Raw genomic sequence first — 23,764 nt, 5'->3', positions numbered from 1 at the left:
ACGTTGGCCTCCTCCCAAAGTGTCAAATGAAAATGTACAATGACGCTTTGCTTGAGACTTTTCTTAAAACCCATGTAATTGGCTTTTTTCCCTTCATGACTCAGAACATAGAGGTGACCAGCACATACATTCCAGGACTTGCTTTTCCTACATTTCCTGTCTCCTTTTCCTATATTTCACCAGAGGACAGAAGAGAAAAGCTTTCATCTTCCTTTTCCTTTCTCCATGGGGCTTCTCCTCTGCCCTTGCCTCATTTCCCCCACTGATGCTACTGGCCTTCTATCCTTCCCTGGTCTCCAATGGCAGCATCACAATGTACAAAAGAGACGAATGCAGAACACGTGTGTTTAATATCTTCAAAATATAATTTTTAATCACATTTGTGAAATAAGAACTTTTGATACATAGTTCAAGGGGGAAGATGAAAATATCTCAAACATTGAAGCTTCGCTTTTACTTTGTCCCAACTGTTTCCCTGTCTATGCATGAAGAGAATCATGAAGAAAAGGGCATCCTACAGAAATACTGGGGATACGGGAGAAAATGGAAATAAGCAGCCATACTCATTAAGACTAGTGGGGATACAGAATGAAGGGGCAGATGTGTTTGGATTAATAGGTATGGAAAGAGAGGCAACATGAATTAGTTTGGGGAATTCTAACAGGACAACTTGAAAACCCAGTGGACCACATCATACCTTAGTGGCTTTCAGACATTTCAACTGTTTGAAATTCTGTTTTCCAGGCAGATATTCCAGAATGTCTGAAGAGGAAAGTTATGATAAAATCACTCGTGTTTTTGGCAAAATGAGAAAATAGAGAGGCAACAGAATGACATGCCAATGCAGTTAAATGTTTTTGATTTAAAGGGTTGTCTTTTATTCTAAGGTTATGTTTTCTCTACTCTGTATAGGAGGTTGTTAACAGTAGATGTCAGTACAGGAGTTGTTTTGATGTTTGATTTTATCCTCAATTGACAAAAAAATTCAGGTTACCATGACTTGATGGAAACTTTTTACTGGTTGATGAAATTTTAAACTCTGGGAACTACTGTCTGAGTTCTTGAACCCTGATTAAAAACAGCCTTTCCTCCCCACAGCTAACACTTGTTGAGCTTATGTTCGCGGAGCTGTTCTTATGTTCTAGGTGCTGAGGCTAGCAGAGCTTAAGACATCTGCCCAAATTTGCAAAACAGGTAGGGATTGGGGCCAAATTCACCCCAGTACAGAATATCTAGAAAGCATAGGCTATGGACCAACATGGACACTGTTTATGAGTCTTTTGTAAGGACCTCGAGTAACTGTGCTGTTATTTGGTCTGCTATGTTTTTTCAAGTTTCCTTTGAATCACTTCAATACTTGTGATATATGATCAAACACTTTTTAATCTAAAAATGTAAATCGAAACTAAAAAGTACATAGTCTAAGTACATGGAATACTGGAGGAAAAATGAGATTAAGAAAATTACAGAGCATGTCTGTAAAATGTTCAGAAAGGAGAACATTTAAGAATTTTTGGGGCTAGGCATGGTGGTTCACGCCTATAATCCTAGTACTCTGGGAGGCTGAGACAGGTGATTGCCTAAGATCAGGAGTTCCAGACCAGCCTGAGCCAGAGCAAGACCCCATCTCTAAACATAGCCGGGCGTTGTGGCGGATGCCTTATAGTCCCACCTTCTTGGGAAGCTGAGGCAAGAGGATCTCTTGAGTTCAAGAGTTTGAGTTTTCTGTGAGCTATGATGCCAGAGCACTCTACCAGGGGCAGCAAACTAAGACTCTGTCTCAAAAAAAAAAAAGACAAGACAAATAAAAAGAAAAAAGAATTTCTTCCAGAATTCAATGGTATTGCTCATATACCATGGACTCACAGCTAAGAAGCTCAATATCCACTCCTCTGTATGTGTGTATATCTTCTGTCTCTCTTTTTTAATATATATGTTATACAGGTTGAGTATCCTTTACCCTACATATGTGGGACTGGAAGTGTTTTGGATTTTGCACTTTTTTCCAGATTTTCCAATCCAAAAATCTGAAATCTGAAAAGCTCCCACAGCATTTGCTTTGAGCTTTATGTTGGTACTCAAAACACTCTGGGTTTGTGGTTATTGCAGATTTTAGGTTTTTGCATGTGGGATGCACAACTTGTATGTTTTGACTTTGGGGGTGGACAGTGTTTCACCAAGCCTTTAATTAATTTAGCCCTCAGGCTCTGACAGACTGTTTTGATAGCTTAAATTTATAAATCAGGGGGAGCCAATAAATATTTTGTTGGCATAGACATTATAAAATAAAATTAAAGAAATAAATTCATTTTTTGCCAACTTGTGTGAGCCTTTTCTAATCCTTATTTCCCTATGATATACACAGACTTTAAATCTCGTACTTTCTCAAAGGAGTTCAGATTTAGTACTTTCCCACTAACAAAACAAAAAACAAAAAACAAAACCCCCTACAGAATGTTGAAGTGCATACTGGGAGTAACAGATGTGTATTCAAATCTTACTGCTTTATCATTAAAACCCTGGTAATATTGTGGAGAAAAATAACCAGCAACAAGTAATGTTTTTATTTATTTTGAGCTGTAGAATAGTATTGAAATTAGTAAATTTTTCAGTCCTAAATTATATGATGTCCTAATTTCTGACATAAAAATCCTTAAAGTCTTTTGCAACCATATCTAAAATTGCCTCCACACAATTTATACAAGAATACAGTTGTCATAAGAAAACTTATGTTATAAATCCCCATTTATGTAAATACCCAGTAATGTTTTGGGGAACTCCAGAAATAAGTCAGTGTATGCGCCCTTATATGGTGCCTAAATGGTGCCAGAAAACCATTCCTTTTGAATTCTAAGACCTATGTATGTATGTATTAAATGTAGTGGCTTAATACAGCAATAATTATTTATCATCCCTAAGGTTTTGTTTTGTTTTTTAGATAGAGTTTCACACTGTCACTCTGGATAGAGTTGCTCATAGCAACCTCAAACTCTTAGGCCCAAGTGGTTCTCTTGCCTCAGCTTCCCCAGTAGCTAGGACTACAGGCAGCTGCCGTGATGCTTTCTTTTCCCCTACTTTTAGTAGAGATGGGGTCTCGCTCTTGCTCAGGCTGGTCTCGAACTTCTGAGCTGAGGCAATCCACCTGCCTCAGCCTCTCAGAGTGCTAGGATTAGAGGTCTGAGCCACTGTTCCCAGGCTCTAAGACCTATTTATTACTTTTTACCTTGTCTGTCTTTTTTGATCCAGTGTCATTTTCTTTGGAGAGCCTTGTGTCACATTTTAAGTTGATTTTGTCATTATCTGTGTTTTCTCTGGCTTGGTTCATATCTCCATCCTAGAAATTATCACTCTGTACTATATTTTTGGGTTACATTTTTACTGTATTCTCCTTAACTATAAATTATTTGAGCTCTCATTTATTTATCCCTGGGTTCCAAGTGTTTATCACATGTCTTGACTTGAAATAAGTGTCCAACAAATACTTGGTAGACAGTTCTGGACCTTCAAGGAGCCAGATAATCAGGTCACCATCTTTGTTATAAATGTATCTAAAGTAAAAGAACATCAGCACATTAGCTGAGTGAGGATGGGAAGAATTCTCTTATGAAGATGTTTTGGCTTCTTGCTTTTTTGTGGTTCCTTCCACGGTTTAAGAAGATATTTAGAAAATCTACTTCATTATAGGAGTAAAGGTAGTAAGTAGTCTATATAACCTTCTTCCTTCTTTTCACATTTGCATGTGTCTGGGAAATAAGGTTTCATAGTCTACTTCCTGTTCTTGTAGGATCAGAATCCAACAGGGGACTTCACAGTTGAAAGGAATCTGTAGAGCAAGGCAAGCATTCAAAGGAAGCCTCTGTTCTTCTAGAAAATACATATGCAAAACTGAATAGCCTTTTTCCAGTTTCAGATCATGAACAGCCTAAGATCAGTGATTTTTTTTCCATTTCTCTGTACATAGACTTCAGGAGAAAAAGAAAAAAAGTGAACAAGTGAACATTTAATATATTCATATTTTAAGATTGTGAATTTATTAAAATCCAACTCCAATTCAATGTTAGTTTTTCTTATTTCAAGGAATGGGTATGGTCTGTGGTATATTTTTAAGTATAGCCTTGAATCTAGAATGTCTTTACTTCAGAATTACCCTGCAGGGGAGAAGTCAGTAAACATTGCCTAAGACGGAGAGACCTTGGCAACACTTGTTATTATTTGTCTGAAGAGAAGCGACTCTCCTTTTTGTGAATTTGATTACAAAAACAATCAACTCTGATTGTTCACAAACTTATTAGGGAAAAACTACAAATAGAGTAACTATAACAACTCTGAAAAAAAAAGGCAATGAAACAAAAGTGCAGCAAAGTGGAAGCTACCTCTCCTTTAACTGACATCTTTCAGAAAGAAATGCCAGAAGCCTCAATTCTGGTCTTCCTTCTTTAACAAAGGAGCACACACACAAAAAAGAGACTATAAAAAACCTCTAGAAGTCAAGATAGAGATTTGAGGACGTCACCCTGGAGGAGAAAATTTTTAAAACAAGTGTAATTTTTCACATTTAATTGTTTGGGTAAGTGAGAGATACATATATTTAAATTTTTGCTTATTCATCTTAGAAGATAGTCTATGTATAAATAAGCTGTGGTCTTTCGCTCAGTTTGTCTCCCATTAATAATAAGTAAGACCAAGAAAATCTAGGTATGGAACATTAAAGAAAAAAACAAAAAATCTTATTAAAGATATTCCAACTTAATTGCACTGAGAATTTTAAAAATCTGTTCATTCACAGCTCAACAAACAGCTTTGTTTGCTAACCTCCTTTTTATATATTTGTTAATATAAAAGACATTTGGGTGACTTTATTCCTTTATTTTTTTTATTAAGTCATATAACACATAGATCATGAATACATTAATGCATATGCATATTAATGTAATATGTTGATTTTTAAATACAATCTAACGCGCTGACATCAAACCAATCAACATAGCTTTCACCTCATTGATTATTGTGTTAAGACATTTATGTTCTACACATGACAGATTTGACTTGTACCCTTGCAATATGCTCCATGGGTGTGGTCCTGTCATTTACCCTCCATCAAAATTCCCCCCTCCCTTCCCACTTTATTCCTTTAAATAAATCCCAGATAAAGTACAATATTAGAGGATTACAATGTTAATTTGTTAGTTGTGATAACTGTACCACAGACAGGCACCTGCTGTCTGTGTTAACTTTGGAGAAAAGTGAGTAAAGTATATATGGGAGTAGTCTGTATAAATTTGCAACTTTTCTTTAAATTTAAAAAATTTTTAAAATAAAATGTTAATATAAAGTGATCAGCTAAGCTAGAAATGACTTGGCTTTTTACAGATAGAGATCCTTCATAATTAGCACGAGGCTGTATAGTGATGTTGGGGCTCAGAAACCAATACCCTCAAAAGATGGCACCCCGGTAGGCGGATGCTTTTAAACTAAGGGCCCGGGGAGGCCAGCAGACAGAAGCTTTTCTCTGAAGTTCCCTTAGCTGCCTGACGTCTGGACTCCACAAGGAAGAGAACAATTAACTCTGGTCTCTTCTTTGAGTTTTCTATTAATAGAACTCATATCACAGAAAGAAAAATTGAAATCTGTCAACACACCTAGACAGACTTTTGTCACAAATCATTGTCTCCTTTGTAGGCCCAACAGACTTTGTCCCAGGCCATTGTATATTCTCCAGATGCATTCATTTTTCCCTAAAAATCACTGACTATTCCCCAAATTGCTACCTTTCCCCCATTTCCTCTCTCCTATGAAAAAACAGCATATAAGCATCTCTACCTCACGGGGTCATGGGTTGTCATTCTTGTGCTATGTAGGTTAGCATAAAATGTGTATGCCTTTTCTCATATTAACCTGCCTGTTGTCAGCTGATGTTCAGTGACCCTCCAGAAAGGGAAGGGAAGCTTCCCTTGGCCCCTAGAGGGGGTTTGCAGTAGGTGTCTGATCCCAGCACACATAGGTGCTCTTTTCCTCCATTGTGCCTCCACTGAGGAGTGGGCCACCTTCACTTCACCTGAAGAGCTCACTCATCTCCACCTGCTGAACAAGGCCAGGGACCTCACTTAAATTACTTACCATACTTTTTTAGGCTTAGAAGACACACCATTGTGAACGTGGCCAAGTAAAACTGATCCAATGCCGACATAGCATCAGAGGCCAGAAAGTTAAACACCAAGTTCATTAATTATTTAGTCACTATCCAAGGTCAATAACAATCCATAATATAAAGTAAAATGTGGCAGCATTAAATAACAAATGTGAAACATTTACAGACATTCTGCTCTGGGCTAATATATCAACCACAACTGGTTATCTTTTCAATTGGTGAGAGACTCTCTTACAAACTACCATTAAAAAAGTTTCAGGCTTGGGGCCTGGAGCTCAGTGGCTAGGGCACCGGCCACATACACCAGGGCTGGCAGGTTCGAATCTGGCCTGGGCCAGCTAAACAATAATGACAACGACAACAACAACAACAACAAAAATAGGTGAGCATTATGGCAGGTGCCTGTAGTCCCAGCTATGGGAGGCTGAAGCAAGAGAATCGTTTAAGCCCAAGAGTTTGAGGTTCTGTGAGCTGTGATACCATAGCACTCTACTGAGGGTGACAAAGTGAGACTCTATCTCAAAAGAAAAGAAAAGAAAAAAAAAATTCAAAAGGAGAAAGAGGCTAATCTATAAATTCTAAGTTCCTGACTCAGTCCAGGCTGCCATGATTTTAACAACAGGGGCAAACAAGAGTTTTAGAGTGACATTAGAATATATTTTTATGCTTCCTATAAGAATATTTTATTTCTAATTTCTGTAGAATATACTTATAACTTTAAAATAAGCAAAAGAAACGAAACAACTGCCAAAATGTTTATTTTGTTGCACTAGATTTAGGAGATTTACTTGCAAATTTTGGAGGTTTAATTTTTTAAGTAAGTTTCAAGGTTTCCTGTAGGTTGTGCACTGACACTCTCATTATGGCGATAGCACCGTATGAGCAGATACTCTGGTCTACGTTCTTTACAGAATGGATCTCTAACATGACCTAATGCATGGAGAGCTATCTTTTCATTTGTTTGGGGTAGGCTGGGTTTGTTTTTTAACTATGGAAAATTTATTTTAAGGCTGGGTGCAGTGGCTGATGCCTGTAATCCTAACATTCTGGGAAGCCAAGGTTTGTGGCTTGCCTGAGCTCACCGGTTTGAGACCAGCCTGAGCCAGAGTGAGACCTCATCTCTAAAAATGGCACAAGCTTGTGCTATAGTGTATAACCTTAAAAATACAGCCCACTATATGTGGATTTTGCTAAGGAAGGTTCTCATTCCCCACCAATTATCCTCTTCTTTTGGTTTAATTTATTTTGCTATATTCACATAGACTTACAGGCTTGTAAAAAACACTATGGTTTTTGTAATGAGGTGATACATTTTCTACTTACTAAAAATGTGTCTGATATATGAAATAGAAACTTCAACATAGCTCCTGCTGTTTTGGCAAAGCATAGATCTTGAGATGGCATTGTGAAAAAATGGAGATAATGTGTATGATGCAAATACATTTGCCTATTTTTTTTTTTTTTTTTGCACAAACTACAGTGCCATGGTGTCAACCTAGCTCACAGCAACCTCAAACTCCTGGGTTCAAGTGATCCTCCTGCCTTAGCCTCCTAAGTAGCTGGGACTACAGGCATCCATCACAATGCTCAGTTAATTTTTCTAGATTTTAAGTAGAGATGGGGTCTTGCTCTTGCTCAGGCTTGCCTTGAGCTCAAGAAATCCTCCTCCCAGAGTTCTAGGTTTAAGGATGTGAGCCACCCAGCTCAGACCATATTTGACCATTTTGGTATCTATTATGAAATAGTTATTCAATGCCATTTAAGGGTCATTTGTGATTTATGATTGGTTTTAGTTAGAAAAACTACCAGAAGTGAAGAAAGCCAGTATGCACTGAATTCTTTGCAGTTATAATTATATCAATACAATAGAAATAGCAGTTATGTGTATATTGACATGACTTTTTTATGTTTTCCATTTTGTAGGCTGGGTGATGGCTGTTTGGTGGCTGGACTGGTTTTTACACCATGTCTCTATGACTGCTTGTCTGTCTGCCTATCTATTTATCTATCTGTTCTTCTTTCTGTTTTCCCTAGTTGCCAGTGAGTACACAGAATCTCAGAGACATCCTCTGCTAAAACAGCACACTTAAGGTATTTTAAGATTGAAACCAGTATGTGGAATATTCACAGAAGGAACTTCTAGCACCACTGCCCCAAGTTAGAAGGGCTTGTTATATAGAAAACATCTGCAGTGGGTTTAGTCTTAGCCTCTTTTAGGTATCCCTTTCTTTGAGTTCATCAGCAAAAATTACTAACTAGTTTTATAACTGGATAGGTTTTTGTTACCCAAACTACAGCAGGAAACCAACATTGTCCATGAATGAATCCAAACCTCCTAGTTACAAAGCCCCAAGTTAAGAAGGGCTTGTTATATAGAAAACATCTGCAGCGGGTTTAGTCTTTAGCCTCTTTTAGGTATCCCTTTCTTTGAGATCATCAGCACAATTTACTAACTAGTTCTGTAACTGGATAGGTTTTTGTTACCCAAACTACAGCAGGAAACCAACATCGTCCATGAATGAATCCAAACCTCCTAGTTATAAAGCTGGCAACAACCTCTTATTGCAGACTCTAAATTTTCTAAAGTTCTTAGAAAAAATTTTCTTGTGGTTGCAACTTATCTTCCAGTCCTCTCCAAACTGGAAGGTGTTATTTCTGATTTTAGTACCTTGCTTTTCATGTATGTATGTATTCATGTTGTGACGCTAGTACTTATTCAAAGTGAATCACTGGCCCCTTGCACAGAAAAAGGCAAGAGCCACTAATCAATGCAAACCAAAGTCAGACGATTACCTTAGTTCCTTGAAGGGGTCTGCCCTGACATTAGGTGTTTCTATAGATTTAGGGAACACTGTGCCCTCCGCTCCTGTAAACAAAAGAGAAAAGCAGAGGTTGGAGATGTTGGAGGTGTCACCTACAGGCACAACAGTACACTGATTGGAGCTAAATGCAGCGAATCCTTTATACCCAATACCCACACATTTCCCCACTAGCGTTGAGGCTCCACGACAGGGAATCAACTCATGCAAACAGCCTTTGGAAAAACGAGAAAACTTCTTTTGAAATTGTGCTTGCTGAGATCAGAGTAAAGCCATGAGGCAAATTCCATCTTGGCTTCAGAAAGAAAAAAATACCTGAGTCTCTCATAATGACTTATGTCTCTCATAAGTCATTAACAGTCAGCCAATGGAAACGTTTGCAAACCAGCAGCTGCAATGCAGGGTACAACACACAACACCTAAGACTTCTAAGCAGTGGGGTAGAGAACAGAGAAAAGTATTGGCCTAATGACAAGCAAAAGTTTTCCAGTAAGTGAAGTCCTGTGCTATTATCCTGAAAAGTTCAGCACAACAGAACACTATGAGAAATCATTTCAAATTTGGTGCTTTTACACTTTTATTGACATTGATCCTGAACCCAGCCTAGGCATTTAGCTCTGAACTGTACACTAAGCTTTTATCTTTACAACTTGTCAACACCAGCTGAAACTTTCCAGCCATAAAGACAGTGATTATCTGATTTGTCTGCTTCCAAAGTGTTTTCAAATCATTTAAGCCTCACTTTATCACAGCCAATTGTGTTTATCAATTAAACTTAGCTAAGGCATATCCTTTGAAGTGAAGGTCTTTCTTTTGTCACATTTGATACATTTATTCAATGCTATGGGGGGGAGAATAATTCCTTGCTTTCATGGGTATTTCTAGAATTCTCTTGCATTGTCACATGAATATAATGTCTAGAAATCCTCTATTATCTAGATCGAGGATTATAAAATAACTGTAAAAAAAATTTTACAATTATTTTGAGATATTTTGGCATAATACCATGGCCTAACAATGTATCTAGGAAAATGGTTTGGTTTCTTTACTTTTGTAGCAATATAGAAATATTTAATCTTATGAAGTAATAGACTATTATAGGTAAAATCAGAAATAATGCATCTATTTAACATGTATTTGGTTATTGAAAGAAAGTCTTAATAATAATGACAATATTAATATAAAGAAACATTTATAGTGGCTACTATGCTGGAAATCCTCATAAATATTTCACATGTACTAACTCATTTTTTTTTTTTTTCTCTAAAACAACCCTATAAAACTGACATACAGACATTACTTGTGGGGCCACTGAAATCTTTCTCAGCTCACAGATGCTTTTTCTTTCCAGACTCCATATCATTTTACAAATACACACATAAAAATTTTACAATTATTTTGATGTACATTTCATAAAAATGTTCATATTTTGTTATGCATAATTTATCATGTTCTTGAGATTTAAACTTTATTATATTCTGGTTGGCTGAATAAGAATGGATTGGATTATAGACTATAATGTACCTTTTAGTAAACATGTATAATGTTTGGATTTGCAGAGTATGCACATCTCCAACATTTTTGTGATCCTTTGAGGGCTGTATAGGCTGCAGGAACTATGAACCTGCTCAGGATGAAATGGCCCCAGAAAGGTCACAGGACAGTGAATGTAACACATTGGGATGCAGTCCCAGGTTGTCTGATACGCAAGTACACGCCCTTAACTACCTCTTGGTACCATCTCCAGCCCGTACCTATAACATAATTGTTAAGAATTTGTGTATCTAAACATAGAAAAGGTAATGCCTTAAATTTTTGCCATAATTTGTGCTACAAAATTACGATGGCTACAATGTTTGAAATTTTTTAGCTTCCTATGGGACCACCATCATATATAAGGCTTGTGATGGAGAGAAACATAGCTATGTGATGCATAACTATATTTGTGTGTGTATGTACGTGTGTATATATATCTCAATAAAACAAGGGCAGTTATTTTTGTTTATTTACACTATACAGACTCTTTAGTTCCAGCTTGTATCTCCCTTTGTCAAGAATTCTGTGAAAACTATAATAGAAATATCCCTATTCAAGTCAGCCTTAATTGTCTGATTTAATCCACATAACAATTAGTACAGTCCGTGGGCAATTTTAATATTTGAACTGTTATTTTGATGCTGTGATGCTAAATGTTCCACTCATTTGTCAAGCCAACTCCTACTGTAATTTTACAAGGCCTTCAAAGCCCAAGAATATATCTATTCTATAGCTTCTGTATGCAAAGTAAGTGCACATAGTAGGATTCACATGAATATTTATTCATACCAATTATCCAAAAATGAGGAATGACATTTTCTCATGTAAAATGCCTGGTTCAGTTTCTTTATCCCGTCTAAACTTTGGGCTAAGCCTGTTTCTTTATTTGTCAGAAAGAACAATGATGAACACTCACCTATTGCTTGATTTCTTAAGTCAGGCTGAACGAGGTTTAAGAAGGAACTGGAGAAGTCCCTCAGATAGAGTTCTCTTCAATGTGAGTGAGCCTGGGTGTGTGTGTGAGTGTACACAGGACGGCATCCTGGCCTGGGGAGTGTCCCACCTTGTACCCTGGGCTATCAGGACAGGCTCCCAGGCCTGAACCTGAACTGAAATAAGCAGGTCGGATAATGAATGAAGGGATTAATACCAATGATTGTAAAGTAAAAATTTGTTAAGTACACAATAATCATAAGATGCATGACAATAAATGATGTGGTCCAAAAGTGCTGAGTGAGCCTGTCAAGTTTGTGACTGTTTTTGAACCACATGGTAGGAGATGCTCTCTAAAATTTTTGATTTACAAATTCTGATTCCCTAAGTGAACCCACCACCACAATGACTGCTGTCATTCACCAAGTCACAAACAATTATCTTGACTGTAATTACTAATCTTCCTTCAATGTATGTATGTATTGTATAGCTCAAATTTATTTGTATAGCTCAAATTTATTTCAATGTGTACTATTAGAAATATTTTGCCCTTTCTTCAGAGGTTTGGTCATGTTTTTCTGACTAGAAAAATGCCTTAGAAATTTAATTCTTGTTTATATCAATTTATGGGAAGATATTTTTATTATTATTTCATTTGGCTTAAAATTGCAGTGTCCAAAAACCTATTGATGGTGTTAAGTAAGGACTTACTATCTCTTGAAACTAGTGGCTCTCGGTGTCTGCCACCCTTCTACTCCAAGGAGGGAATAAGAAAGTCATGATAAAGTTAACTAGCAGATTACGGGTGCTCACTACAGGTTTGTGGAAAGAACATGGTCTCCTTGGAACACCTGAGCTCAGATCCCCAGCTTTCTCTGGTCTGTAATTACATGTGCTGTCTTCTTTGCTAGGGGTGTGTCTTGTTCTCTATTGAATTCTCCTTGTCCAGCACAGTGCCTGGCACAGAGTAGGCACTCAACAAAAGTTTTGAAATGACCACAACACTCCTTTGGCACTATGCACACACTATTAGGAATTTTTATTTACCTTGCATATATTCATCCTTTCTGGACTAGATTTTAAGTTCTGTGTGGTCAGGGGCAAGGTCATATGTGCAATAAAGCCAGACTGACTTTGGGTTCCTAAGGCTTCCACTGCGCTCATTTCCAATTGGTATGGCTGCTTTTATGGGAGCACTAAATTATGTTATAAAACTCCTCATGCAGTGTGTCACATTTTTAATGAATGTTGAAAATCACAATCCAACACGTCTTAATTCCACCTCTAAAATAACAAAATAGCTATGCTAATAAAGGAATATTATTTGGGCTATTTAAAAACATTATTTTAAAGTAAAATGAGATTAAAAGCCTTGTAGTCTCCTCCCCAGTCCAAGGAATCTGCTTCTCTACAGATGAGAAGATCAAGGCTAAAAATATGTGGGTCACATGGCCAGTGAATGCTGGGGTGAGATATGCATCCAGGTTCTTAACCCTACAGCCCACTTTATCCACAGGGCCCCAGTGCCTTGTTTTCTCAATTCCAGGCCAAAATGGTACCCAATGAATGGCAAGCCAGCAAAAACTAGAGAAGGTGGCTCTGGTAGGTAGAGGAGATGGGGGATTGATAGGCTTTGGATGTAGGATAGACATGAAAGACATTCTTGCTTCCTCAGCTTCTACCATCCAACCAAATACCCTTTGATTTTGTTTTGCTGGACTTTGCCAAGGGGACTCATAAGTTCCACATGTTGGAAGTCAGACTTGTTCATGGAACTTCCTAGGGGAAGAGACCAAATTGCTGAGTGACTTTGGACATGAAGCTCAACCTCTCCGAGGCTCAGTTTCCTTCTCTGAAAAGAAAAGATATTAGTAGTACCTTTATTTGCCAGGGATCTTGGGAGATTGAATGAAATTTCTGGCCCACAGCAATCAATATTAATAAAATGTTTACAACTTTTGTTCTTCCCTTTTCTTACCCAGAACATCTGTGTCTTCAGAAAATAACATTTTGAAAGCATTTACTATGAAGTAGAAATTGTAATATTCTAGTTTAATTTTCCAGTTTTTCCTTTGATGACCAAGATAACCCTATTCTGGTGGTTGGGATGTAGTATCTGTAAGGCTCAGAGAAGGCAGGACATTTTCCTGTGGTCACACAGCTAAATGGGGGACTAGTGGACACACTGGGATCTGAACTCTAATCTTTCAGCTCTGGGGCTGCTGGCTTTGATCACTACTCTAGATTGTTTTCCTCAGATTAAGTCACTCCCTACTTGCTCTTCTTAATCTCAGATATGAAAAAATGCTAATGTTTCTATCCTCAAGTAATGTCCCCTGAACCCCCAATTACCCTTCTAAAAATAATTCACATATACGCACACAATGAGATGAAATGTTAATACTCCTCAAAAGGACCACTTCTTTCGAAGTCCTATCAGGGTTCTGACTTCACACCATTTTTCACTTTCCCAGAAGCGACAGAGTGGACAACCATCCATCAAATCGAATTCCCGATCCCATCCTGTATCCATTCTTGGATAATAAATTATTATCAATTTTATTATTCCAAAAAGGCTTCTATTAAAACCATACCTACTGAATCCCTCTTTTGACACAATATAATTTACTAGCAATAAATGTTCATAAACAGTTTGAGTGAAAAATCCATAAAGCCATTTCAGCTTTATTTTAAGTTCCATTTAATGTCTCTCAAAAATGATTTCATCAATGTGTTTCCATTAGCTGGTTCTCTGCCCAATAACTTAATTCTACACAATCAATCAGGAACTTATAAAGCATGTGACAGGATCTATCTAAAATGTTTTGAATCATCATAAAGATCAGCTCTATGGCTTTTTTTTTTTTTCTTCTACTAGTATAGGTAGAGGGTAAACTTGTCAAAAAAAAAAAAAAAAAAGATCTCGGGCATGCCTGTGGCTCAGTGAGTAGGGTGCCAGCCCCATATACCGAGAGTGGCAGGTTTGAACACGGCCCCAGCCAAACTGTAAAAAAAAAAATAGCCTGGGTTGTGGTGGGCTCTTGTAGTCCCAGCTCCTCGGGAGGCTGAGGCAAGAGAATTGCCTAAGCCTAAGAGCTGGAGGTGGCTGTGAGGTGTGATACCATGGCACTCTACAAAAAAAAAAAAAAAAAAAAAAAAAAAATCCCAAATGCACTCCATTGCCACAGTAACAAAAGGCCAACATCTCGCTAGAAAGGATACTCAAGTCCAGAGCTCAGTTTGGTCATGCCTTCACCTCAAAGCATCCTAGATGTCAACAGACCTGAATTCTAATCCTACCTCTGTGATGTAGGCAAATCAAATAAGCTCTGTGGCCTTCAAATCCCCAATTATTAAATGAAGGATGAGATAAATGTCAGGGCTAAAGTGTTCTCCCCAATACTAAAATGTCGAGAGGTTACAATCTAAGCTAAGCAGATGACTATCTTTAGCTACCTCCTTTCCCAATCTGGAAAACCACCCTAAAATATCAGAGATGAATCCAGCTATTTACCGTTATTTGATCTTTGATAAGGCAATTAAAAACATTCAGTGGGGAAAGGATTCCCTATTTAACAAATGGTGCTGGGTGAACTGGCTGGTAACCTGTAGAAGACTGAAACTGGACCCTAACCTTTCACCATAAACTAAGATAGATTCTCACTGGATTAAAGATTTAAACTTAAGACATGAAACTATAAAAATATTAGAAGAAAGTGCAGAGAAAACACTTGAAGAAATCAGCCTGGGCAAATATTTTATGAGGAAGACCCCCTGGGCAATTGAAGCAAAACCAAAATTACGTTACTGGGATCTGATCAAACTTAAAAGCTTCTGCACAGCCAAAAACACAGTCAGTAAAGCAAGCAGACAGCCCTCAGAATGGGAGAAGATACTTGCAGGTTATGTTTCCAACAAAGGTTTAATAACCAGAATACACAGAGAACTCAAATGTATAAGCAAGAAAAAAACCAGTGATCCCACCTCAGGGTGGGCAAGGGACTTTGAAGAAGACAGGAGCATGGCCTACAGACATATGAAAAAATGCTCATCATCCTTAATCATCAGAGAAATGCAAATCAAAACCACTTTGAGATATCATCTAACCCCAGTAAGATTAGCCCACATCACAAAATCCTAAAACCAGAGATGTTGGCGTGGATGTGGAGAAAAGGGAACACCTCTACACTGCTGGTGGGAATGCAAACTAATAAGTTTCTTTTAGTGTTTGGAGATCACTTAGAGATCTAAAAATAGACCTGGCATTTGATCCTTCAATTCCTCTACTAGGTATATATCTAGAAGACCAAAAAAAAAAAAAAAAAAAAAAAAAACCACCAAAAAACATTACAACAAAGATATTTGTACAAGAATGTTTATTGCAGTCCAATTCATAATTGTGAAGTCATGGAAGAAGCTCACGTGCCCATTGACCCACGAATGGACTAGCAAATTGTGGTACATGTATACCATGGAATATTATACAGCCTTAAAGAAAGATGGAGACTTTACCTCTTTCATGTTTACGTGGACAGAGCTGGAACATATTCTTCTTAGCATAGTATCTCAAGAATGGAAGAAAAAGTATCCAATGTACTCAGCCCTACTATGAAACCAATTTATAGCTTTCATATGAAAGCTATAACCCAACTATAGCCCAAGAAGAAGGGGAAAGAGAAGAGAGAGGGGAGTGGAGGGGGGATGATGGATGGATGGAGGGTAATTGTTGAGACCACACCTATGGGGCATTTTACAAGGTTATATGTTAAATTTACTAAGTGTAGAGTATAAATGTCTGAACACAATAACTAAGAAAATGTGGTGAAGGCTATGTTAACCAGTGTGATGAAAATATTTCAAATGGTATATAAAACCAGTACACGTACCCTATGATTGCATTAATGTACACAGCTATGATTTAATAATAATAAAAAAAACTTGAAAATAGAAAAAAAGGGAAAATTGTTAAGTATTTTTTCAATGTTCAAAGAAGAAAACAAAAGCAAACAGACTTTTGTCCAATTTGAACATTTCCTTGGCCGAAATAATCACCAGAAAATGACCTCCACCCCGTAAGAAGTAAAATGGCAGACAGCAAAAATGTATTGTAGATGAAACTAACAAAAAAAAACCAACAAAATCCAAAACACATTGTTTATGACTCTTTCCAACTCCAAAAACTGATGTGGGAAAATTAAATTTAAAAAAAGTAACAAAAACAAATTGGACAAAATACTGAAAGGAAAAATTTAGTTTTGCAAAATTTGACACTGGAAAATTGGACTTGGGAGAAACATTGAGGAGAAAAATCGCAAGGATGGCAGCTATAATCAGTGGAATTTGATATAGAAAATTTATAATGATCACATCCTTCTGATCATAAAGAAGAACTGATTTCATAAAGAAAATAATTGAAAAAAATTTTCTTTAAAAAAATCCCAAATGATTAAGTATACTGTTCAGAAAATTAATTAAGAAATTAAAGTCACTTAATGGAGTTTGCTTTGGTAAATTCTTTCCTAATGAACATCATTAATATTGGTATAATTATGATTGATGCTTTTGTATTAATGAACGTAAACTAAAAATCATCTTTAGGTTTAAACCATGGTGCCAAAATGTTCAACAGTCTCAAAAGGCAAAGTTAAAATATCTGATGAATGGTGTTTGAAGCAAAAACATTGTTAAGTTTTCTAATTCACAATGCTTGGGTTTGTATAACCCAAATGACAACCTTAATAACGTATTTTTCTTGGTAAGGATTATTTTATATAATTTTGTAATGTTAGATTACAAAATGGAGAAAGTCAATTCTAAAAATAATAAGAAAACAGGAGAAAGATGATTGGATTTCTTGAAACATCTGAAAACCAGGAAACCAAAGACTTGATTTTTAGGTCTAATTTTGCATACTCATTGTATGGACTTTTCAATTTTTCCTCCCATATTATTTTCCCATTTGTTATATCCACTGGGGTGGGTGGATTACTTGATCTACAAGGTCTCTTCTAGCTGTGCTATATTTAAATTCTCCAGATAACTGATTGGATAAACTCCATTGCCCAGGAGAGGAGCATGTTATGTTGTATGTTCAATTTTTTAACGTATATTTATCAAGCAGGAGGCTTTAGTGATGAAGCAAAAAGCATAGAGTTCACAGTCTTGCAGAATGTAGGAGACTCCACTAGGGTACATAATTGGTTTAAATAATAAGTATTTAAACAATATCACAAACAAAAATATGTAGAAGTGATAAAGGTAATGAAGACTTGAAAAGTAATATGTCGTTAGAAATACAAAACTTGGAATCATAGACTGGTCTCGCAGGTATGTTTCCTAAAGAAGTGAAGGAGGGAAGGAATGAGGGAAGGGCAAAGAAGAAAAAAAAAGAACAAGAAAAGAGAAGAAAATGGTGACTAATCTTCACATAAATTGGCTTTAATTTTGACCAAGTATATTACTTAAACATTAATTTTCAACTCAACATGTTAATATGTTGTTTAGGATATTGTATCCTCATTTATAAGTGATATATGTTTGTAATTTCTCCTTTATAATAATATATCGTCTCCAACTTTAATGTCGGGTGTACTCAGATCAAGTAGAACGATTTTGATGTATTTCTTCTTTTTCTATTGTCTATAAGATTTAGCATGATCTTTTTTTTTAAATTATCTTTTACCTTTATTTATAAATATTAGTTGTCTATTTTCTGATACTTAAAAAAAAGTAAGAAATTAACTGATGACTCCATACTGAATCTCAAAGTATTCTATAATAGACATACTCTTATTTGACAATGTGAATGTTACTTTCTTTGAATTATTATTATTATTGCTTAATATTTCAATGTAGCAATTGTCTGATTCCTTTTCTGAATGTATTTATGTTCGTTCATTCTTTACAAGGTTTTTGTTTCTAATCCTTATCTTAAACATTGTTATCGTTATTATATTTTAAATCTTTTTAATTTTGTGAAGGCAAAAAAAAATGGAAACCTAATTAACACATGTATATGTAAAAATAAAAACAAATAAAAAACCCCCCCAAAACAAAAACACTATGGATGCAGTGTTATGTTGGATCAGTGTACGTCAATTGTGGATACAATTGGACTTTTTACCTTAAGTTGGTGAGTAATATGTTTGTGAATTATATTGTAATAAAATTGATAAAATTAAAAAAAAGAAGTGAATTTTTGCTGATATTTGAAAAATAACTGAGACTGAATGAGTCAAGAGGAGAATGTAGCAGCAGAGAAGAACAAAGACTTTGGAGTTGAGCAATACAAGTCAGGATGAAGAAGATTGGTGTGGCAAGACCATATTCAGCAAGAGGAGAGTTTTGTGGGATGAGACTGCAGAGTGACTTTGACCCTGGGAAGGCCAAGCCTAGAGCCCCAGTGAAGGTGTCAAGGAGGAGATCTGACTTGATGGAACGGGGGCATCTTTCGAAGATCACTGTGGCTGCATGTTACAGATTGCATGTTTGTCCCCCTGCCCCTCTGCCCCTCTGCCAAGTCCTATGTTGAAACCCTAGCCTCTAATGTGATAGTATTAGGGAAATAATTATGTTTATATTAGGGCAGGAGGGTACATCCCCACGACGGGGTTAGTGCCCTTATAAGAAGAGTAAGGCACTAGAGTTCTCTTTTTCTCTCCACTCTGTGAGGACCCAATAAGAAGACAGCTGTCTGCAAGCCAGGATGGGGAAGCCTCACCCAAACCAATCATCTGGCACCCTGATCTCAGACTTCCCAACCTCCAGAACTGTGGGGGAAATTTTTCTATTGTTTAAGGCACCCAGCATACGGATCTGTTATACCAGTCCAGACTGAGACACTGCAATGTGGAAAAGACACTTGAGGAAGTCAAGAGTAAATAAGGAGAAACCAGGGGAGATATGGTGGGACTAGAGAATTGGCAGTAAGGACAGAGAAGAGTGAATGGGTATTTAAGAGACATTTAAGAGGAGAACCAATGGGATCTGGTGATGGGCTGGACAGGAAGGAGACTGAAGGATGATCACAGAACCCATGGGAAGAACTGAAATGGATGATCAAAGCCAAGGATTGATGTTCAAGCCAGCTGTGCCCATGGAAACCTTATATTCCACAAATAATATCTAACATTTTTGATACGTGATATTTACATCACAATAGAAATTGCCTTTACTTAATAAAGGAACATCCTCTGGATCTATATTTTTCTTACAAAGGAACATGCAACATGACAAAGAAAATTCAAATTACATTTCCTGTGGGATTTATAAGCAATCTGTTTTATTAGAAAAGTATGTATAATCTAACACTTCTTTGAGTAATGAACATTTGTGCTGTGCAAGGTAATTTTCTGGTTACTCCCGAGTTTTAGCTAAGGACATTTTCATGTATCTTCTATTGTTTATTACTTGAAAAGTAATATGTCATTAGAAATATTAAAATTTAAAAGTTTAAAATTTTCTAAAATGTGTACACAATACGTTTTGCCTCTCTAAGTTCAGGCTAGTGAAACATACTTACATTGTGGTATTTAAATATTCTTGAATATGAGACCCATTTTCCTACAAACCAATCTTTTCCACAGCAGTTCATGGCAGTCACAGGAGACTAAATTGAGGGACAACTAAGCAGAGGAAATGCCTCAGAAACAGGGGCTTTTGTATTTAATTCCTAACATGAATCAGGCTAAAAGTAATATGTAGGAAAAACTTCTTTTTAAGGAAATGAGTTGAGCTATGTTTAATTAAAGATTTCAAATGCACCGAGTAACCAGTGAGGATGCGGGGTTTCCACAAGTTTCAGGATGAAGCACATTGAATATGGCTGTCAGCTTCTGAAGACCTTTCCAGGCATGGACAACGCATAGCTGCTCAATAGTGGCTTTCACTGGAAAATGTCACTTGGGGCATTTAATCCCATTGCATCTCCCCAGGCTGCTGGTGGCATTTAATAAGCTATGAACGCAAAACATTTGTAGTTATTACAAGCAGTTTCTAGGATATGTACTAAATATTTTCTTTTTAGGAATTAGGATTGATTCTCCTAACCTAAGTGGTAGAGATAATCAATTTATTCAACAAATAATTTATGTAGGGCCGACTTGTAAATGCTTTTGTGGAAAAAAAAGATTTTCTTCTTCAGAGAATGCAAATTAATAGAAAAATTCAAAATGTCTATAAAATCTGTAGTCATTTTGGGTGTTGTAACATTCATTGTCTATGAAGAGTTAACAAGTACCTACTATGTGCATGGCACAGCAGCGAGGCAGTGTTAAGTACAAAGATTTGATTTCTGATGAGTCTAAGTGTCTCTAAACTTTATACTGAGAATTTCTGTTTTAAATACCTAGATAGAAAATCACAAATAAAGAATTTCCTTCAAAAACAACAGCAATAAAATAACAGTTATTGTAAGTAATTTATTCTAGCTAGATAGAGAAGATATCTAAATTGATTTAAAAATAATAATTATTGTATTGAATTGAAAAGTGTTTTGCTGCTTTGAAAAGGATGTTATGAGAAATCAAATAACTACTTGGAAGTATTTTACCTTGTAATATATAGAAAAATGAAAATGTAAGTAGATACTGCTTTCTTTATCCTGGTTCTTATGTATCCTGTGGAACAATATTCAACTTTCTCACTGTGCAGAGCTGCCATTTCTCTTGATAAGCCTGGCTCACATTTCATATTTCACATGGGTATATAATTTTCCCTAATGAATGTTCACATCATTTTCAGACAGAGAAGTTGGAAAAAGTAGACAGCAAGAAAAATAATGTTGGGGTACTTTTTCATGTACATTTCTATGCCACAGCTTTTCTCTTTCATTAATGTAACAAAAGATTGCCTTATGCTGTACAGTAATAAGCTTGAGATATATTTGGCAAATAACAATCAAAAAATTTCACTAATTGGTCCAGGAAATGTAGACCTTTGATTAAAATGATACTATTTTCTCACCTAATGTGTACAATGCAATGGTATATTTCGAAACAACTAAGAGTAAATTTTAAATGTCTTACAACAAAAAATAAGTAAGTGAGGATGGCTATGTTAATCAGTTTGATTTAAGCATTGTATATCAAATCATCAAATTGTACCCCACAAATGTATACAGATATGATTTTAATTAAATGTTAATATAAAAAAAGAAATTGCAGGAACCACTTACAAAAAACGACATTTCTCTAATATAGGTATTCCAAGCATATAAAGTTTCATTTCTCCTTTCTCTTTAAAAAATTTTTTAATTTCAAAATATTAAGGGGGTACATTTCTTTAACCAATTACAAATCAAAGAATCTCTAAACCCACCTGTAACCTGTGAGTCCCTGCTTCGAGATGTCCCATCTTCTGGGGCCAAACTAATGCGCATGTTCCATGTATTGATTTATGACTTTTTGTGTAATGTTTGTCTCCCTAAAATGTACAAAACCAAACTGTATCTTCGTCATGGGGAGACCTCTTGCTCAAGGCTTTTGGGGCTTGGCTTTCTGGGCCATGGTTGTGCATATTCAGCTCAGAACAAACCTTTTTCAATAAATAAATACAATATTAACAACTTCCTAAACCTTACAGGTAAAAAATTTCTGATGAGTCTATGTGTCTCTAAACTTTATACTGAGAATTTCTGTTTTAAATACCTAGATAGAAAAGGATTTTGCATCACAAATAATTTCCTTCAAAAATAACAACAAAATAACAATTATTGTAAATCATGTATTCTCAGTGGGGCCGATGTCACTCCTAAGTAGATAAAAATGGGTTCTTAGGAGCAAAAGAAATCTTACTGTATTTATGTATTAAGCACAGAGATATATCTAGAGATACATACCTACGCATTTATACACATATATGTAGCACATAAACAGTTATACAGTATACCTGTGATGGTAAAATATGATGAAAGGGGACTTAATAGGTAAAAAATAAAACCTGAAAAAAAAAAAAAAACCTTACAAGAACAGTAATGCAAAAGGACTGAGAAGCACTACAGTAAATGCTGTGAAATTGCATAAGATGCTGATGGAGCACTGAGCAGGTGGCTTTCTCTAGCATGGAAGGATCTGGGACTTTTTACTCTGGAAGCATTATTATTAACAGTCTTGGGAATATAGATGCACGTGGACACCAAGAGAATGAGTGATATAGTGTAAGGAAGGGTAAGAATAATATAAACATAAACAAGAGCCAATGTTAAAATTTTAAGGTACTCCAACATTTCAACTTCGGGCATGAAAGGCTGAATCATCAAAGGAAATAGAAAAGAAATAACTAGAGACAGAGAGAAAGGGCCACGAAAGGGATGTTCACAGAAACCAAGAGAAAAAAAAAAAATCCCAATTTCAAGAAGGTGGGAATAGTTTATCTGCGTTAAAGAGTGCTGGAAAGTGAAGACAGCAATTAAATGTTCATTGAATTTAGCAGCATAGAGATACATCCGAAGAGTCGTTCTGTGAAAAGCTGGAGATAGGTAGACCATCATGGCAGAAGAATCAGTGGAAGGTAAAGAAATGGAAATAGCGAGCATTACAATTTTTGAGCAGAAAAATATAGTGAAATAGTTGGGTACTAGATACGCAATGCTAGATAGTAAAGGCCTAGTTATGGTTAAAGACCATACTTTTACAGAGGCACCAGTCTGCTTTCTGGCACAGGCAGGACAGCAGCACAGGTGTTCGGTTGCCAGAACTCATCCATACATCATGTGGGTAATTGGGCTCATCTAGGCTGAGAGTTTTGCAAGATGTATACACTGGAAAAAGAGTGCACCAAGTTCAGAGTTTTCCATGAAGACTGTAAAGAGAAAAATGATATTGGGCAAGTTAACTTACTTCTTATAGCCTCAGTTTCATTTTTTGTCAAAAAAGATACATCTCCCATCAAGCCATTCTGAAGATTAGTGATCATATGTATGTACGGATGCATGTGACATATTACACATATCATATAAAAGTGCATTATAGTATTTATATGTAAAGAAATGTTGTATGTGTCTGCCATATCAAAGTGCTCAGTAGATGGTAGATTTATAAAAATTTATTACGATAGGTAATCATGAAGACAAGAATAGAAAGCCAGAAAAATAAAATATTATTACATAATTCAATGTCAACTGTGAAGAAGAATAAAATGAGACAGGTCCCCTTTCAAATATTGAACTAGGCATGCCATCAAAGTGCACATTTTCAACATTTGTATAGGATGAGAAACTGCAGGGCAATTTTGGATTCATGTATAGGAACACTCTGGCAAGACACAAAGAGACAAGGAGTTTAATTAAACAAACTCTGCTCTGGAAACCAATGGACCAGAACTCATGCTC

At 36.3% G+C, this 23,764-nt stretch overlaps 1 protein-coding gene across 1 annotated transcript in view; it reads right to left on the bottom strand.

Annotated features, from left to right (window-relative positions):
- SGCD (sarcoglycan delta) overlaps nucleotides 1-23,764 on the bottom strand; it is a 448,917-nt gene that overhangs the window by 97,496 nt on the left and 327,657 nt on the right. The window contains exon 6 of the mRNA XM_053567126.1: nucleotides 8,942-9,014. Coding sequence (XP_053423101.1) covers nucleotides 8,942-9,014 — 73 coding nt within the window. The remainder of the gene's footprint in view (nucleotides 1-8,941; nucleotides 9,015-23,764) is intronic.

This window comes from Nycticebus coucang, chromosome 17 (assembly GCF_027406575.1).
Source record: "Nycticebus coucang isolate mNycCou1 chromosome 17, mNycCou1.pri, whole genome shotgun sequence".
NCBI lineage: Eukaryota > Metazoa > Chordata > Mammalia > Primates > Lorisidae > Nycticebus > Nycticebus coucang.
Note: the sequence above shows the minus strand (reverse complement) of the source record. Positions and strands in the feature narration are given on the sequence as shown.